The sequence below is a fragment of the Sycon ciliatum genome, chromosome 3, assembly GCF_964019385.1.
Source record: "Sycon ciliatum chromosome 3, ocSycCili1.1, whole genome shotgun sequence".
Taxonomy (NCBI): Eukaryota; Metazoa; Porifera; class Calcarea; order Leucosolenida; family Sycettidae; genus Sycon; species Sycon ciliatum.
Window position 1 is genome coordinate 35,631,803 of NC_088645.1, and position 17,500 is coordinate 35,649,302.

Genomic DNA, 17,500 nt, shown 5'->3' on the forward strand with positions numbered 1-17,500 from the left:
AGTGTCAGGAAATAGGACTGGTGTTAGTGGTGCTCCCTTATCGCCTATTCCGCTCACGTGCCGCGTTGGTCCGGTTCTCGCTCCCAGAATTCGCAAAACCTTTAAAGTGTCAAAGTGTCGATCGAGAACGCTTCCCAAATCCTCGCCCGCCGTCACCGCCCTCATTTGTCGTGCAACGGTGTTAGCATTGTTAATTTTCGTCTCCTCCCTGCACTGTGGTGTTTGCACCGTGGTGGTCCACCAATGCAGTGTACAACAACACTCAACACCGTCTCGAAGGCTTCGCAAACTGAAAGATGGGCACGGACTTGGACCAGACGCATACTGCCGGTGCCTTCCTACGTGGACTCACCGTGATCCTCGTTCTCAGTCTGCAGTGCCTGTACCGCGGTGCTGAAGCGTACAAGGTGGGCATGAAGTACGCCCAGTGCAACACGCTGCGTGTGGAACACGGCACCGCAGCATCGCAACCGCTCCAGAGCAGTCCGTATCGCATAACCACTGACACGACGTGTGGCTACCAAGCAGGACAGCTTTACAACCGTAAGTGAAAACACAATGTACACACAGTTCTAAAGAAGAAAAGAGGATCAAAGAGCTACACGTTACGCTATGTGTCCCCTAAGGGTGCGTTCAGACTACCGATAAAAAGTGACCGGTTGGGAAAGTTTCCAAGGTGATTTGATCACGTGACGTTATTGGCATGTTACCGGCAGAACAGTTTTACTGCCGCGGCTGCTGTGGCGGTAACACTTTTCCGGCAGTAAAAAAAGTGCTCAGACTGGGAAAAAGGGAAAATCCTTTCTCAGTACCGCGGTGAGAGCTGCAAAACTTACGTAACAGTAACGTTAGTTTATCGTAGTGCGAATGTCCTTCAAGGTTTATCGCCATTCACGGTTTGACGGGATTCACAGTAGTCTGAACGCGCCCTAACAGCACCAGTTACTTGACGATCAGTTCATGCCGGGTAACATTGCACGACACTGACCAACGGTACTGACGTTCTACACATAACTGGCAACGTCAAGTAACTGTTGGTGATAGTGGATATTATAGCGTAACTTGTAGCTCTTTGGTTCTCTTTTCTTCTTATAAACTAATCTTTGGCTCTCAACCCAAGTCTAGCTATATACACAGTTCTTTTTAGGGGTGAAACAATTCTACCGAATACTCGAGTACGCGCTCGATTTTTTCAAAAATAATCGTACTCGGAATAAATCAGAGCACTCGTTCATCCATGGTACATGCATTTACCATAGAAATCTACACACGGTTTCAGGGCAGCAGTTGGCAGATATTGATGTGCAGACTGTGTGGTGAACATTTGACCACGAGTCGCCCTTTCCCAAAGATGCCATAGTGTTTCGCAACTTACGCTTTTCGCAACCTTGTCAAAACAAGTGATAGTTGCTGAAATCGCGTCCATATTTTCAGAAAAAGCTCAGAAGTTGCTAATATCGCAACCTAAATTTGGAGAGTAGTTGTGCAAAACCACCAAAATAGGAGCGGAAATAGCAGAAGTGCAGCGACAGCAAACTCGTACACCCCTTCCTGCTGTGAACCACCACTTTCCACAGTGCCAGTAGCCTGTTGCATGTATCCTACATCATTCCAGTGCGCGGAAAAGGGAATGCACATTATCGTAACTACCGTTGAACTACCGTTTCTCTGAAAAGAGTCTGAAGGCAGACGCGAGAAATGACCGAGTACTAGTAGCAAGAGTACATAACCCCCCAGAGGGTGCAACACCTGATCCAGCTCTACATAGGGTCTTGGCAAGAGTACATAACCCCCCAGAGTGTGCAACACCTGATCCAGCTCTGCATAGGGTCTTGGCAAGAGTACATAACCCCCCCCCCCCCAGAGTGTGCAACACCTGATCCAGCTCTGCATAGGGTCTTGGTCGAGCGGAATCGGATCTTTGCGTCATAATACCGTACACATCTGAGGGGAACCCGGGGGGTCGCGGGTACTCTTGGATCAAAAACAATGGTGCCCTGCCTCGAGACCGGCCTTGCGCTGGTGTGGAGTGTATGCATGACATCAGAAGATCCGATTCCGCTCGACCAAGACCCTATGCAGAGCTGGATCAGGTGTTGCACACTCTGGGGGGTTATGTACTCTTGCTAGTATGCATTTGTCTGACATGTAGTCGGTGACTTGATATTTTGACCCCATGCCATGGGGCCAAGGTTGCAGAAAAGTTGCGAAATAGTTCGCGAAAATGAAGAAAGTTGCGGAAGTTGCGATTTCTTCCTAAACAACGGAAAGTTGCGAAAAAAGTGGCGAGCATCTTTGGGAAAGCGCTAACCACGAGCAGAGAGAGCCAAAATTACCCAGCAACCAATATACCCGAGAAAAATGACTGCTTATCGGTTCAATCAGGGTCGTATCATGTGCACATTTTAGGAGATGAAGAATACTCGAATACTCGAATATTCAATCGGAGAAAATCAGAGTACTCGAATTCGGGATCTCATTGCCAACTTTCACCCCTAGTTCTTTTAAAACAGAACAAGGAAAATGCACTTGTAACGAGACTTATCTTGTAACAGGACTTGCAGCTAAATATGAAATAGGCACTAATTCGTACTTACCTGGGCTACCTCAATACAACATAAATTCTCGGCACTTCAACTCGTTATAAGATAATTGAAAATCTCCAACATAGCTCCTCCTTGGATGCAAAAGATCGTCCATATCTACGAATACATACTCAATCTGCAGACAGCAGATACATAGATAGAATATGTTGCGTCTTTCTGCTTTATCCTATGTGTGTTTTGGCCTTGGTTGTGCATGGTCAGTATTATCTTATACTGAGGGTTTGGCACTCTATGGACCTGGGCAAAAGGGTAGTTATAACGAAGTTTATGTACAAACGAATTATGTTGTAACCGGACCTATAAACAGTTGTATAGACCACGTTTCGCCAGGAGATGTCCGATTTCTATTTACTAACGGGTAGGGTGAAAGTTGGCAATGAGATCCCGAGTTCTAGTACTCTGATTTTCTTCGTTAGAATATTCGAGTATTCGAGTATTCTTCATCTCCTAAAAAGTGCACACTAAGGGCCTTAAGGTGGCAGCCTGGTCCTAAATCCCTAAAAAATCGAAATTGGAAATTCACATCGAGTGCTACATCAGTTGAAAGAGCATGAACAGCTGCAACATCTCTGAAAATTTTGTCTCGATCTGACCAGCCGTTCAAGAGTTATGGCCGAAAATGTGCCCTTGCAAGGAAAGATTTTTTTGTTGCACGCTGTCATTTGCTGGCAGCACTGTATTTGAATGTGAGCAGACCGTGCGCATCTTGTCGTTTCATGGAAACACGCGAAAGTGTGCAGAATTTTGCTCCAAGTCCAAAAAATCACGTTAAAAAACCACGTGCAGCAGGACTTTTGCCAGCACCCTCGTGACGTTGCAGATATGTGGCTTGATTATTGTAGTTGACGTTGATTTAGTGACTTTGGCAAGTATGAGTCGTGTCAAGAAGTCAGGTAGGATTCAGTACTAGGCAGTAGCAGAACGTGAGTGGTAGTCTTTGCCGATTTTGGAGGGTATCCTGGGTTCGGTTTGAAGCGCTGTGGAAATGGCTTGCTGTGGAGGTCCCAGCACTGGATGTTGTATCAAAGGTACGACCTCTTAGCACGCCCTGAACCTAAAAAATTCAAAAATTGACTTGGGTCTGTGGGAGTCTGTGACAGAACGCCCACTCCTGCCGTTGTGACAGATTCCAGGGCCACGTCGAAGGGCCCTATCCCACCACCCATGGCTGCTTCTGGACGTTTTTTAGGCTTGGATCCTGCGCACGGACAGAATTGGCTAGAAAATGTGAAAAAATTGTAGATGTATTTGTTTGGCTCCTGGGTGGCTCGCCAACCGTGGCACTATGCCGGAATTTTGAGTCTTTCCGGCCTGTAAAGCCTGTCAGTGAGGCACAAGAACTTTTAAATCATGTCCAGAGGGCCAGCATAGTGGCAGGAGTGTGTGGTGCAAATTTCACTCAAATCCATTGAGAGACACCAAAGTTACGGTCAATTGAATGCAATATGAAATTTAGGACCAGGCTGCTACCTTAAAATCACATGATACAACCCTGATTGAACCGAGTAGCAGTCATTTTTCTCGGGTATATTGGTTGGTGGGTCATTTTGGCTCTCTCTGCTCGTGGTCAAATGTTCACCACACAGTCTGCACATCAATATCTGCCAACTGCTGCCCTGAAACCGTGTGTAGATTTCTATGGTAAATGCATGTACCATGTATGAACGAGTACTCTGATTTATTCCGAGTACAATTATTTTTGAAAAAACCGAGCGAGTACTCGGGTATTCGGTATAATTGTTTCACCCCTACGAGTAACGGGGTTTGTGTACTAACCGGACTCGTTATAATGAGGGAGGACCTGTGCCCGTTATAATTTACTATAAGACAAATGATTTCAAGCCCTGGGGCTGTCTACCAGGGCAGATACGCATTTCCTATCCATGAGCGATATTGACTGCCACTGACACGCAACTATCTGCTGCTGACCAGGTCACGGTTTGACCTTAGAACTACCCAAAATAGTCATTGCTTTGTGTCTCGTGTCCGCACCATCTTTGCCAACACCCGCTTTGAACCCGCTGGTTTCATTCCTTCCAGAGTTTCTGTAACATAGTAACGCCTGAATGTTATGGCTGATTTCTACAGTACGCATTTGTTATAACCCTTCCTCTTCTCAATCTATAATGTTATAATTTTGCAGATATATTCCCAGTAAGCCATGAACGGAGACCCCCTCGACTTAGGCCTCGGCCTTTGGGGAATCCATAAATAAATAAATAAATAAAATAAACCTGTTGGATGACAAGCTTACACCCTGCACACCGGAATGATGTCGTTATTTGAGGTGCCACACCCACAGAGTCACCCAGTCCCAAGCCTAGGCTTGCCACCCAGCACAAAGCACCCACAGAGTCGCCCAGTCCCAAGCCTAGGCTTGCCACCCAGCACAAAACACCCACAGAGTCGCCCAGTCCCAAGCCTAGGCTTGCCACCCAGCACAAAACACCCACAGAGTCACCCAGTCCCAAGCCTAGGCTTGCCACCCAGCACAAAACACCCACAGAGTCGCCCAGTCCCAAGCCTAGGCTTGCCACCCAGCACAAAACACCCACAGAGTCATCCAGTCCCAAGCCTAGGCTTGCCACCCAGCACAAAACACCCACAGAGTCATCCAGTCCCAAGCCTAGGCTTGCCACCCAGCACAAAACACCCACAGAGTCACCCAGTCCCAAGCCTAGGCTTGCCACCCAGCACAAAACACCCACAGAGTCACCCAGTCCCAAGCCTAGGCTTGTCACCCAGCACAAAACGTGTCGGTATAAAGATGGTGTCTTTTTTTGAGGTGTTTTCCCGTGACAGAGCGATCTCCCAAGCTTGGTCTTGCCACCCAGCACATGTGCAAAGCATGTTGGTGGCATGATGATGTCATTGAGAATCTAACCTTTGTTTAGAGGCTGATCCGTGCGAGCTTGTTTGTCGTTGCCTGCACCACAGTCACCATCACCGGTCCAGCACTGTCAGGCTTTGTCTGCCGTGGTCAGAAGACTAGAACCATACTGCTAACGGACGCAGTCGGGTCTTTTCCCACCAGGTTCTCTCTGCCCTTCACTGCAGGGAGTCCATGTTATCCTTCAAGTGTAAGCAATATGTATCCGTGCACATCTGAATTGATTTGTGCTTGTGTGTGTGTGTGTGTGTGTGTGTGTGCTTGTGTGTGTGTATGTGTGTGTGTTTGTGTGTGTGTGTGTGTGTGTGTGTGTGTGTGTGTGTGTGTGTGTGTGTGTGTGTGTGTGTGTGTGTGTGTGTGTGTGTGTGTGTGTGTGTGTGTGTGTGTGTGTGTGTGTGTGTGTGTGGTGTGTGCGTGCATGTGTGTGTGTGCGTGTGTGCGTGCGCGTATCTGTGCCCATCCAAATGGATTGATGATGGGGTGAGGTGGGTGATGGTGGTGGTGAGGTGGATGATGGTGGTGGTGAGGTGGGTGATGGTGGTGGTGGGGTGGGTGATGGTGGTGGTGGGGTGGGTGATGGTGGTGGTGAGGTGGGTGATGGTGGTGGTGAGGTGGGTGATGGTGGTGGTGAGGTGGGTGATGGTGGTGGTGGGGTGGGTGATGGTGGTGGTGAGGTGGGTGATGGTGGTGGTGGGGTGGATGATGGTGGTGGTGAGGTGGGTGATGGTGGTGGTGAGGTGGGTGATGGTGGTGGTGAGGTGGGTGATGGTGGTGGTGGGGTGGGTGATGGTGGTGGTGAGGTGGGTGATGGTGGTGGTGGGGTGGGTGATGGTGGTGGCGAGGTGGGTGGTGGGGTGGGTGATGGTGGTGGTGAGGTTCGGCTACACCCCACAGCGTACCACTGATCCTACAGTGCTGGCTAGAGAATTCCAACCTCATGAATAAAGTAGCGCCGCGTTCAAGTGCGCAGCTGGCCAGTGCGTGTAGTGCTACAATCCATTCATTGGAAACTGGCACCCTAACTTTTTGGTGTCTCTCTCATATAGTTGTAGATATCGTGAAAACAACAGTGACATCCTGCATTGTGTGACCCGTGCAATTACTCCTTGCCACATTTGAGGCCAGAAAAGTCCAAGAACAGGGAAATAGAAATTCAGCCAGGTTTTACAAAATTAGGACAGGTATGCCATGGCAAAATATATGGAGAAGCAGATCCAAAACCAAGATTTTTGAGATTTAAAGTGGGTTTTTGATCCTCAATTCGGCCCAACTCCGACTTTCAAAAGACAGCAGGCCAGTTTCCGATGAATGGACTGTAGGGCTGCGTAGCGCCCGGCAACGCTATTCTATTCACGGGGCTGGATTTCTCTCCGGCCAGCACTGTACAATACGCGTTACATTCAGGATGCGAGTGTGAACTTTCTGCATACCCAAACACGCGGGCACATACGGTTTCTTTTCTTTTTTTGGTGGGAGTTGAACGCTCTGCTGATGTCGATGAATTATGATTTCAGATTTGCCAAGCTAAAATTAACCCTTTACCTTCGGTACGCACATGAATCGACCGAATTCGGTCGATGAATGCACGCACAGAAAGTGCATGAAAACTCCGTGACCGTTCACCGGAAGCATGCCAAACTTTGGCTGCGGGTCCCTGAGATCATGCTGCACACGTACAGATCGAAAACGAACAGTCGTCCCACTCAATGTCATGCCGAAAATCGGCTTTGAAAATCACGCTCCAAATATTTATCGTACATTTGAAATTGAGTACAGTGTTTGGAGACAACGATGAATGCTGACGAGGCCCTCAATTATTTCGAGCGGATAGATGACGGGGACGTCTCCGATATTTGTTATTCATCCAGCGAGGGTGAGTTCAGCGACGATTCCGCGTCAGATTCGGAACAAGACGCCCCCGATTTTGAAAACGGTGAAGTAGAAAATATTGACAGCAGCGACATCGACAGCAGCGACATCGACAGCAGCGAGGACTCTGCTACTGAGGCTGACGAAGTAAGCGCTCGTGGCGCTCGCGGAGGACGTGGCAGAGGACGTGGCAGAGGACGTGGCAGAGGACGTGGCAGAGGACGTGGAAGAGGCCGAGGTGGTCGAGGAGGTAATGCTCAACCTGCCCCCACACATGGTGACGCACATGGTGACATTGCTGATGATGTGCGTGCTTGGAGTGATGATGATGTAGCACCTAGTGCAGGACAACTGCCAGATTTTCACCCACCGCGTCCTCAGGGAGTTCACCTGCCTGATAATTGCAATCCCCAGAACGAGTTGGATTTTTTCCAACTATTTATTGGGCCAGTTGAGTTCCAGAAAATTGCAGATGCTACGAATGAGTATGCGTGGATGAACAACCTAGACTATCCCTGCTACGCAGACAGATATGGAGCATGGAAAGAATGCACTGCAGATGAGATGCAGAAGCTTATTGGTCTACTTCTGTATATGAGTATGTTTCGTTTGCCCCAGCTCAGTGACTATTGGCGGATAACGTCCCTTTTTCACGGCACATGGGCAAGGGCCTTCATCCCATCACGCGACCGTTTCAGGGCACTCATGACATTCCTGCATGTTAGTCTACCATCTGAAGAGGACCAAGATGACCAGCTGCGCAAACTGAGGTGGTTGGATACCCACATGAAGCAACAGTGCAAGAAGTATTTGCAACCTGGCCAATTCGTCAGTGTCGATGAACGCATGATAAAGATGAAAGGGCGAAGCACGCTACGTCAATACATGCCAAACAAGCCTATAAAATGGGGAATCAAGCTGTTTGCTTTGGCTGATGTAACAACATCATACCTTGTCGACTTCGATGTCTACTGTGGTGCTGTGCATGGTCAGACAGAAGTTGGACTTACCCATGCTGTGGTCGTGAACTTGACCGAAAACTACCAGCAAGCCGGATACATTGTCTTTACCGACAATTTCTACACGTCTCCACAACTGGCAACGTCACTGCTTCAAAATGGGTGCCATCTTGTTGGCACAGTTCGAGTCAACCGGCAGCAGATTCCACGACCACTGAAGACTACAAAACAGTTCGAAAAACGTGAGCGTGGCTCAATGCGCTATGTCAGGAATGGTCAAATCGTTGTCGTTCAATGGAAAGATCGCAAAGTGGTTACAATGTTATCGACGTATCACAAAGCCACCGACCATGTAATGAAGCAGCGTCATGCCAAGGTCAACGGCCAACATGTGCATGTGGATATCAAGACCCCCCAAGTAGTCAATGAGTACAACCATGGCATGGGTGGAGTTGATGTCTTTGATCAGCGGTGCACTCCATATCGAGTCAGCAGAAAGAGCAGGAAGTTTTGGAAAGCCATCTTTTTCGACTACCTGGAGATATCGTGTGTGAACAGCATGGTACTGTTTGAGTCCTACAGGTCGGAGCATCCTGAGATCCAGAGGAACGTCACGTATGACCATGAAGAGTTCAGGGTTCAGCTCATGCGCCAACTTGGTGGCATTGCTAGTGACGCTGACGTCCCTCTGTACAAGAAGCCCCGTCCTCCTCCTGGCCGCCGATCTGCAGCAGGTAGGGCTGCTCCACTTGCTCCTGGTTTGCACCTGCCAGTCCACACTGCCGGCATCAGGAGAAATTGCCATTGGTGCTACAACTTCTCTGAGCAGAGAGTGGAGCGTAAATGCCAAACCAAGTGCCGTACTTGTGATCACTACTTCCACATCGAGCGGCACAATTGTTTCGAGAAGTATCATCTTCACCACAAGGCCTAGCTTGTCGTGGATTCAGTTCAGCAGCACCTGCTATGTACATATGTAAAAAGAACAGGAACAACTATGTAAAATAACAATTGCAGCCTGTAAGTCCTGCAGTACATCGTTCGCAATGAATCAATTTTGTGTTTCGGTCTTTTTGGCAAGAAATAATCGGAATTTCTTATTTATTTTGGTGTCAAACGATTCAGTGATACATTGCCATTCAGAAAAATATGCCTTCCTACATAGTAAAAGTGAACCAATAATGAGTTATACTTGATTCAAATCTGCCGGTCTGCTCCTGTACATTTATGGTCAGAAGGTAAAGGGTTAAAAATCCTAATTAAAAATCCTATATTTGGATGGAAGCCTTTGGTCCATTCTCTCCTCCTAATTTTTTAAATTCCTCTTTAATACCTTTTTTAAAACTCTAAGATCTATTTTGCTGCTCTAAACCAGTGCTAGTCACTGAATGTTCACCGAGCCTGGAACCTTGTTCAGTGGTACAGTCAACTTCGCTTATAACGACACTCGGCGGGGCATCAGAAAAGTGTCTCGAAGTTATTCGCGAAGTGTCGTTATACCCGAAGTCTCATTACATGTGTCACAGTTGGATGGGACTTTGCTCTGGGCATGGAAATTCTGTCGTTATTCGCGAATTGTCGTTATAGCCGCAGTCGTTATTAGCGAAGTTGACTGTACTCGGATAAGACGTATCCCCTCGGGGGAATGGGAAAAGTGGGTAGTATCTGAGGTAGTTCTCATCCAAAGTTGACTCCTGCGGCCCCGCTAATACAATGCCGAATCATGTGCAGTATGTCAAAATGCTCAAATGTGTTTCTAAAACTCCTCTCAGAAATGTACGAGTGGTTGCTGTCACCAAACCAGGCTTCACCACGCTGCAAACGCCGTGACCTCCTCCAGCACTGTCACGGTGACATACCTTATACTTAAAAGTACTTGTCAAGCGGTCCTGTCATGTGTGTGGCGGGGCGGGTACATGTATACCAAATCACCAAAATCTTAGTACAGTATTTAAAGTCGACAAATTTTCGGCCCATTCAAATTTCGGCCTCCCGGGGCTACAACACATTTAGGCTGCAACAGATTTTCGGCCTGCACTGCTGCTTGCCGCCTGTATACACCGTCACACTGAACCTTGCAAAACCAAAATTTAATGTCGGCTGCAACAGATTTTCGGCCAAACATGACCAGGCCGAAAATACCCGGAAATAACTATGCGCCGAATATTTGTCGACATGCAGTAGCTAAATTACGAGGCTAGGTCTGTTGGGACCTGCTGACAAGTCTGTCATACACGAGCTGTAAGTCTTGTCAGTGTACGTCTTATCCGTACGAGTATACCCTGAGCAGGAGTGTATATGGAAGTTTATACCATGGTACGGTACGGAGGGCCTGTTTTCAGCCAATCAGCGCTCGTCTAGCCATGGTTATATTGGCCAGTATAAATCCCGCGCGGGATTTATATAGAATATAAATCCCGGTGCACGGTACGTACGCTAGGGCACTGCCACCGTACATGTTCACTGCCTGAAAGGCAGTGAACTTGTACGGCGGCAGTACTCCAGCGCACGGACCACACATAAACAGACACAACGGACACCACATGCACGTGTACACTCCACACAGAACGGCACACTGACGAGGAACAGTACACAATGGAAAAGAAGAATGACCTGGAATTCGTCTACAGAGTATTCTGTTATACTGAATCTGAGGATAAAGAACGTCGAATAACCACGAAGTATCCCGAATGGGTCAGCAATGTACATTGTACTTCGAAGAGTTGAAGATCATCAACAGACTGTCTCCTTCGTAATAAGTTTATAATACCAGTCACGGTACATGTACTTCAACCCGATTGGAAAATGCTACAATAGATTGGATTGAAATGTGATACAAAACAGTGTATGCAAATGCATCTACTTGCAAGCAAAACTGATTATAAGATGCCGCATGTGAAAATCAGCACTGTACCATAATTATAGTAACACTTACTCCCAAAGAGTCCAAGCTGTAATCTACTAGTGACGGTAGTTTGATTCAACGACAAACTCCAGCACCGCAGCAATTCAGTCGACTTCCGCACCGCTCACGACTCAAGACAAGATCATGAAGATGCCACAATATGCACTGGAACTGAAAGGAAATCTTATGCCAAACATCCACGGAGGAATCTCCTTCTGATCTTGCTCGACCATTCTTTCAATTGATAACTGATAACCACCAGAAGATGTTCATGTACTGCATGATGTAGGAGATCTCCAAATAGGTTCGTTGTTCTGGAAATGCGTAGGGGTACCTGGCATAAGTAGGATATGACCCTCGTAGTCGGGTTATACCGTACCCTCATATAAATCCCTCCTGCTATCGCAGTCGGGATTTATATTCAGCCGGTATAACCCTCTGACTCGGGTTATATCCTCTACATAAACACCAAATACAAACCGAGGCCGAACGCCGAGGTTTGTGTGACGGTGTATACTTTCCATATACACTCCAGCAAAGGGTACATCCGACTTCTACCTACCTCAGTCTGAATCCTAAAAAGGAGTACACCTGGTACACTCGGACGTCTCTTATCCGGGCACCTTGGGACCGGGCACGCCCGTTTCTCAGAATTGCCCGTATCTCAGGATAACTCATCTATCACGTACCATATCAGTTTATGATGAAGTCTATTTGGCACGTATCGGACATGCTCAGGATAAAAAAGAATCCATTAATGAAAATGTGTCGATTACACAAGTTGGTAGTGACAAATATGGAATTATGCATGCGAAAAAAGGTTCAAAATCCCCAAATTCGAAGCATTTTGCCACAGGAACTCGAGCTGAAGGTGCCCAATAGAGAGACATGCCCGTATATGAGGCGTCCGGATAAGAGACGTTTGAGTGTTTTAACAGTATTTATTTCACTCCTATGGTGTATATTAACAGTACAGGTCAGACCTCGCTATAACGTAATCTCTGGGGGATGGGAGAAATTATGTTATAGCGAGGTTTATGTTATAATGAGTTGGGCACACCAATATGCAATATGTATGTCAAAATGACACTCTTCACTTACTGATTACAACTGTACTGTTTTACATACAGGTATGATGATGACTAGCAAAGATGTGTACAGACTACAGGCTTGTCAGCAAAGGGGTGACAAGAGTCATGTAGTGCGTGTACTTGTACAATCATGTGACAAGATTAGGCCACACGTTTTTATTTCTATGTTTCTCGTCACCTGAAAATCTAGAAATGTATGCGAGAGGTGGAAAAAAATAAAAAATGACCGAAAAATAAAAAAAGTTTATTAGACCTTTGTTCAAACTAAAATCCACCAATACACCATGCAAAATAGCATCCATAGTTAGCAACTAGTATGTGGTAGGAGCTTCTGTCACAATCTGTGCATGTGCAGCTAGATTGCGCACAAAAAATGGCGACCTCGCATCATGTGTCGCGCAGGCCAGGCCACATTATGTACATGTGCATGAGTGTGCTGGTCCCCACATGCACAGTCAGTGCAGCACATTTTTTTCTTTTTTTCCTCCAGACTCCTGAATCGTATGCACGCGGGTGACGAGAAACATAGAAATAAAAACGTGTGGCCTTAGAGCCTATAAAAAGTAATGGGAGTACTAAAATACCGGTATTTTACTACTCCCTGCGTCCGAGGTGGACGGCTCAGTCTCGAATTCGTCGCCAGAAGGCATGCATGCCGTGTAAATAGTCATTTTTATACGAGTTTTTACGTTATGCTGAGGTCTCCGTGCGCCCGGGACCCAGCAAACAGTGTGTTATAGCGAACATTACGCTATAGCGGATTATGTTATAGCGAGGAAATTTTGTACAGAAGTGATGCGGTTTCGGCAGGGACATTCACATTTGTACGTTGTAGTGAGGTTTATGTTATAACGGGGGTCGTTATAGCGAGGTCTGACCTGTATTTATTTCTCCACAGTGGTGTATATTACCAGTATTTATTTTTCTTCTAGAAAATACAGTGAATATACACTGGCCGAGGCTCTGTGTAATGAATGGGGGGTGTATATTAAGGTACTTCAAGTAGGTATCAGCATTTGTATATGAGCTTATGGGAGAATATCCGTGCACCAAAAAAGGCCATTACTAACTACTTTACTATGGCTGTATTCGATTGTGGTAACTGGACCCCGATCCCCGCCAACCCGGTCACTTCGATCGGACGGATACAATCGAATGTGCACACCTGATAATCTGTTTCAAGACCTTAGCAACCACATTGCTACAGCTCATCCCGTAGTATCTGTACGCAGTATGGTGAACTCTTGACCTATTGTATGCATATTGTGGAGTTTTGAGTAGATACGAGTCGTACCATGGAAATGAATCCGGCGAATCCGCCTCTGGGAGGTGGGTTGACTGGATCCGAATCTGTGCTCCCCGGATCCGGATTCATAAAATCGAACATGTACGAATTTGGCGAATCCAGGTCCGGGGCCCACGGATTCGTACAGTTGAACATGCCCTAAGTGAGTTCCACCGTATCAGACCAGCCAGGGGCGTAGCTGGTCGCCACTCTTACAGTCCATTCATCGGAAACAGTCCCGCTGGCTTTTGAAAGTCGGATTTGGGCCGAATTGAGGATCAAAAACCCACTTTAAATCTCAAAAATCTTGGTTTTGGATCTGCTTCTCCATACATTTTGCCAGGGCATACCTGTTCTAATTTTGCAAAACCTGGCTGAATTTCTATTTCCCTGTTCTTGGACTTTTGTGGCCTCAAATGTGGCAAGGAGTAATTGCACGGGTCACACAATGCAGAATGTAATGTTGTTTTCATAATATGTACAACTATGTGCGGGAGACACCAAAAAGTTAGGGTGCCAGTTTCCAATGAATGGACTGTAGGGGCATGTGCGGCCGCTTCACCAAACTGCATGGTGTTATCTGTATCGTATCATGTGTATATTAAATGGCTGGCGCATGTCATCATGGTCGTCATGTGCATGTCGAACCTAGATCAAAATTTTACAGGCGGAGTGGGGGGAGGGGGGGGGGTGCACGTGCTCCCGTGCCTCATGCAGGCAACGCGCCTGAGATATTAGTTTTTTTTCCGAATGCACCTCCTACTGATAGACCATAACAAAGAGAGGAGAAGAAGAAGACAAAAGAAAATAGTGATCGAGACAACAAAGGAGAAAGACAGCCAATGTACTAGTAGGGCCTGATCCAGCAGGACTTACTGTAATTATCTATAACCTGGATTTTGTTGTTTATTGATGTCATTTTCTTCCCAATGACAGAGTGGGCTGATGAACCTTTATCAGACGTCTAAAACCCACAAGTATGCAAGCCCATTGCGCCTTGTTTGGCAAGCACCAGCGGCAGATGAAGGTGGCATAGAGATCACGTGAGTGGGGTTGTCGCGAATCTCACGACGGAGATTCCGAATTATTTATCTTTAATACGTACTTTATCGCAAAGAAAAAAAGGACCAAGAAACTACAAGTTACGCTACAATGTCCACTAACACCACCAGTTACCAATTAGCTAAACAATCAGCTCATGCGATAACATTGCACGACACTGAACGGCGCTACTGACTTTGGTGTACTTTTTTTCCGCATGAGACTTTCTCTCGCGTACGACCGCCATATTTATTTATTTATTTTCTATAGCAACGAGGTCAGGACACAGAGGAAAGGAAGCCCGGCCCAGTGCTCCTTCGCTCACATAGATGAAATTGTCTCTTCACAGAGAGAACTACTAGCACACGTGTTATGATAGTTAGGCTTCTCCCTCAGTCCTGAATACAATCAGAAGTATTTGAAGACAACTATTTCGCCAGAGAAGTATGTATCCAGTTGATCAGAATCAGTCTTTCAATAGATCTCCCAAGCCGGTATTTTTCCTCAGAGTACATGTCCTTTTCTATTGGAAGTGTATTTAAAAAAGCCTGTAACTATTAAATGACCACCCCTTGGGGCCAGAAAAGCGGTCTTTAGTGGCAGGTGGTCTTGAGTGGCAGGTTTGTACCACGCAGTGTGTGTGTATGTGTGTGTGTGTGTGCGTGCGTGCGTGTGTTCATGAGAGGTGGGGAATCTAGCTAGGGCCTAAGGGATTCAGAATGATTTTTTGATAATAGAGAGGCTCAATACTACGTAAAGTTGAGCAACTCTGCGTAAGTGGGCGGGAAAAACCCGTGTATTCGCGAGTTTGCACTCCAATTGCGGAAAATTGTCCACGCTGAGTACGTAGATGGAGCTCTACTAACGGAGGTGCTCTGTAAGTGGATTGGGGTATGACTCCCTCCCGAGGTCGTTCAATGTCACGTTTGGAGTTGCCAGGGGCAGCTACGGGACAGGAAAAATATCGTGCGGCAGAACACAAATGCGCGTGCGGTGTACGTAAGACTTTCCGTAGATCTATTGCTTGGTTTTTACTAGCGTAATTACGGTGTGCGGAACCTCTCTGTATATTACGGAATAGGAACAAGCCAAATTGCTGTCCGTTCATGCCGTTGTCGTTGTTCAGATGTTCCCTGGTGACCAACTTCAACGTTTTCTACACGACACAGAGAAGTGTTGTCATCCCGTTTAACCCAAGTGTAAGCTTCAGGTGATTATGTGTGTGTGTACGTGTGTGTGTGTACGTGTGTGTGTACGTGTGTGTGTACGTGTGTGTGTATGTGTGTGTGTGTACGTGTGTACGTGTGTATGTGTGTGTGTGTGTGTGTGTGTGTGTACGTGTGTGTGTGTGTTGTCATCCCGTTTAACCCAAGTGTAAGCTTCAGGTGATTATGTGTGTGTGTACGTGTGTGTGTGTACGTGTGTGTGTACGTGTGTGTGTACGTGTGTGTGTATGTGTGTGTGTGTACGTGTGTACGTGTGTATGTGTGTGTGTGTGTGTGTGTGTGTGTACGTGTGTGTGTGTGTACGTGTGTGTGTATGTGTGTGTGTGTGTGTGTGTGTGTGTGTGTGTGTGTGTGTGTGTGTGTGTGTATGTGTGTGTCAGGAGAATGAAAGAAAAGTCAGGAAGAGTCTCTTCCTGAGTTTTCTTTCATTCTCCTGGGTGGTTACCAACAGCCAGTGTATGCCGGAGTATGTGGTGTGGTGTGTGTAGAAAAAAAAGAAAACAAATGGAAAACAAATGAAAAAATGGGATTCACTGGCCAGAAAAAGTCACTTCAATCAGCTGTGTGGTGGACACCAGGCTACAAATAGTGGCGGTCAATTCATCGGCCTTGCAAGCTGTTGAATGGTGTAATCCCAGCACAAGTTGCTATGTCTAACATAGCTGTTCGCTATCATCGCTTCCGCGATGGGCAGGTCTGAGGTCTGAGGTGTGTGTGTGTGTGTGCGTGTGTGTGTGTGTGTGTGTGTGAGCATGCGCACGAGTGTGTGTATGTGTATGTGTGTCTGTGTATTTGACTGCTCGTGTGCTCCGGATGGCAGTCATGAGTCAGTCAAATGTCAAGTTCGGCAAGAAACGTGCGTTCCTCGTTGGAACAACCAACTCCACTTATCCAGGTTATCTTTTTTTAAATCTGTTCTCACTTCCAGTCCATCGTCATCATAACATTGGGCATGATTGCCCATTTGACTTGAGATGTAAAATAAAACATATGTGTGGATTCACAGGAAGTGTGAGTTACGAAGTCTGAAGAAAATGTTGAACGCTCTCTGCTGGGATGACGCCTACACCTCAGCTCAGCGGTTAGAGCATCGCTGGCCTCAAGCGAAGGTCCCTGGTTTGAATCCTGGTGGTGACAGTCAACTTTTCCTTCAGACTTTTCCAGTCAGTTGTGTCTTTCCCTCAAACCAGTGAATCTGTAAGACCAGGTATTTTAACATCAATTAAAGCGGATATTTGTGGGTTAGCGAGGTGAAATTCTGACGAATTGTGTCTCAAAAACTGGCAAATGGCTGTGGACGTACATAATAGTTTTGCACATAACGACTTCAAATGGTAACGAATTTTTCAAATGTTCCTTACCATTACTGGTCTTCCAGTACAATACACCCGATGTGATTACCGCCAACAGTCATAGGTGTACGGTGTCAGCCGCAAACTGGCTTCTCAAGATTTCAGCGTGTTCGCAGGCACGCAGGGGGCAGGGCAAGTGTGTACGTAAGTGGTCCCAGGACCGCTGTTGTTGCTGTTGTTGTTGTCATTGACGTTGTTATTGCTGTTGTTGTTGTCATTGACGTTGTTATTGCTGTTGTTGTTGCCGTTGAACTTCATGTATAGTAACTGTTCTTG

At 46.7% G+C, this 17,500-nt stretch overlaps 1 protein-coding gene across 1 annotated transcript in view; it reads left to right on the top strand.

Moving 5' to 3' along the window:
- Window positions 1-52: 52 nt before the first annotated feature.
- LOC135812070 (uncharacterized) overlaps window positions 53-17,500 on the top strand; it is an 18,650-nt gene continuing 1,202 nt past the window's right edge. Inside the window, exons 1-4 of the mRNA XM_065325399.1 lie at window positions 53-543; window positions 5,544-5,686; window positions 14,542-14,648; window positions 15,773-15,845. Coding sequence (XP_065181471.1) covers window positions 297-543; window positions 5,544-5,686; window positions 14,542-14,648; window positions 15,773-15,845 — 570 coding nt within the window. The 5' untranslated portion in view covers window positions 53-296. The remainder of the gene's footprint in view (window positions 544-5,543; window positions 5,687-14,541; window positions 14,649-15,772; window positions 15,846-17,500) is intronic.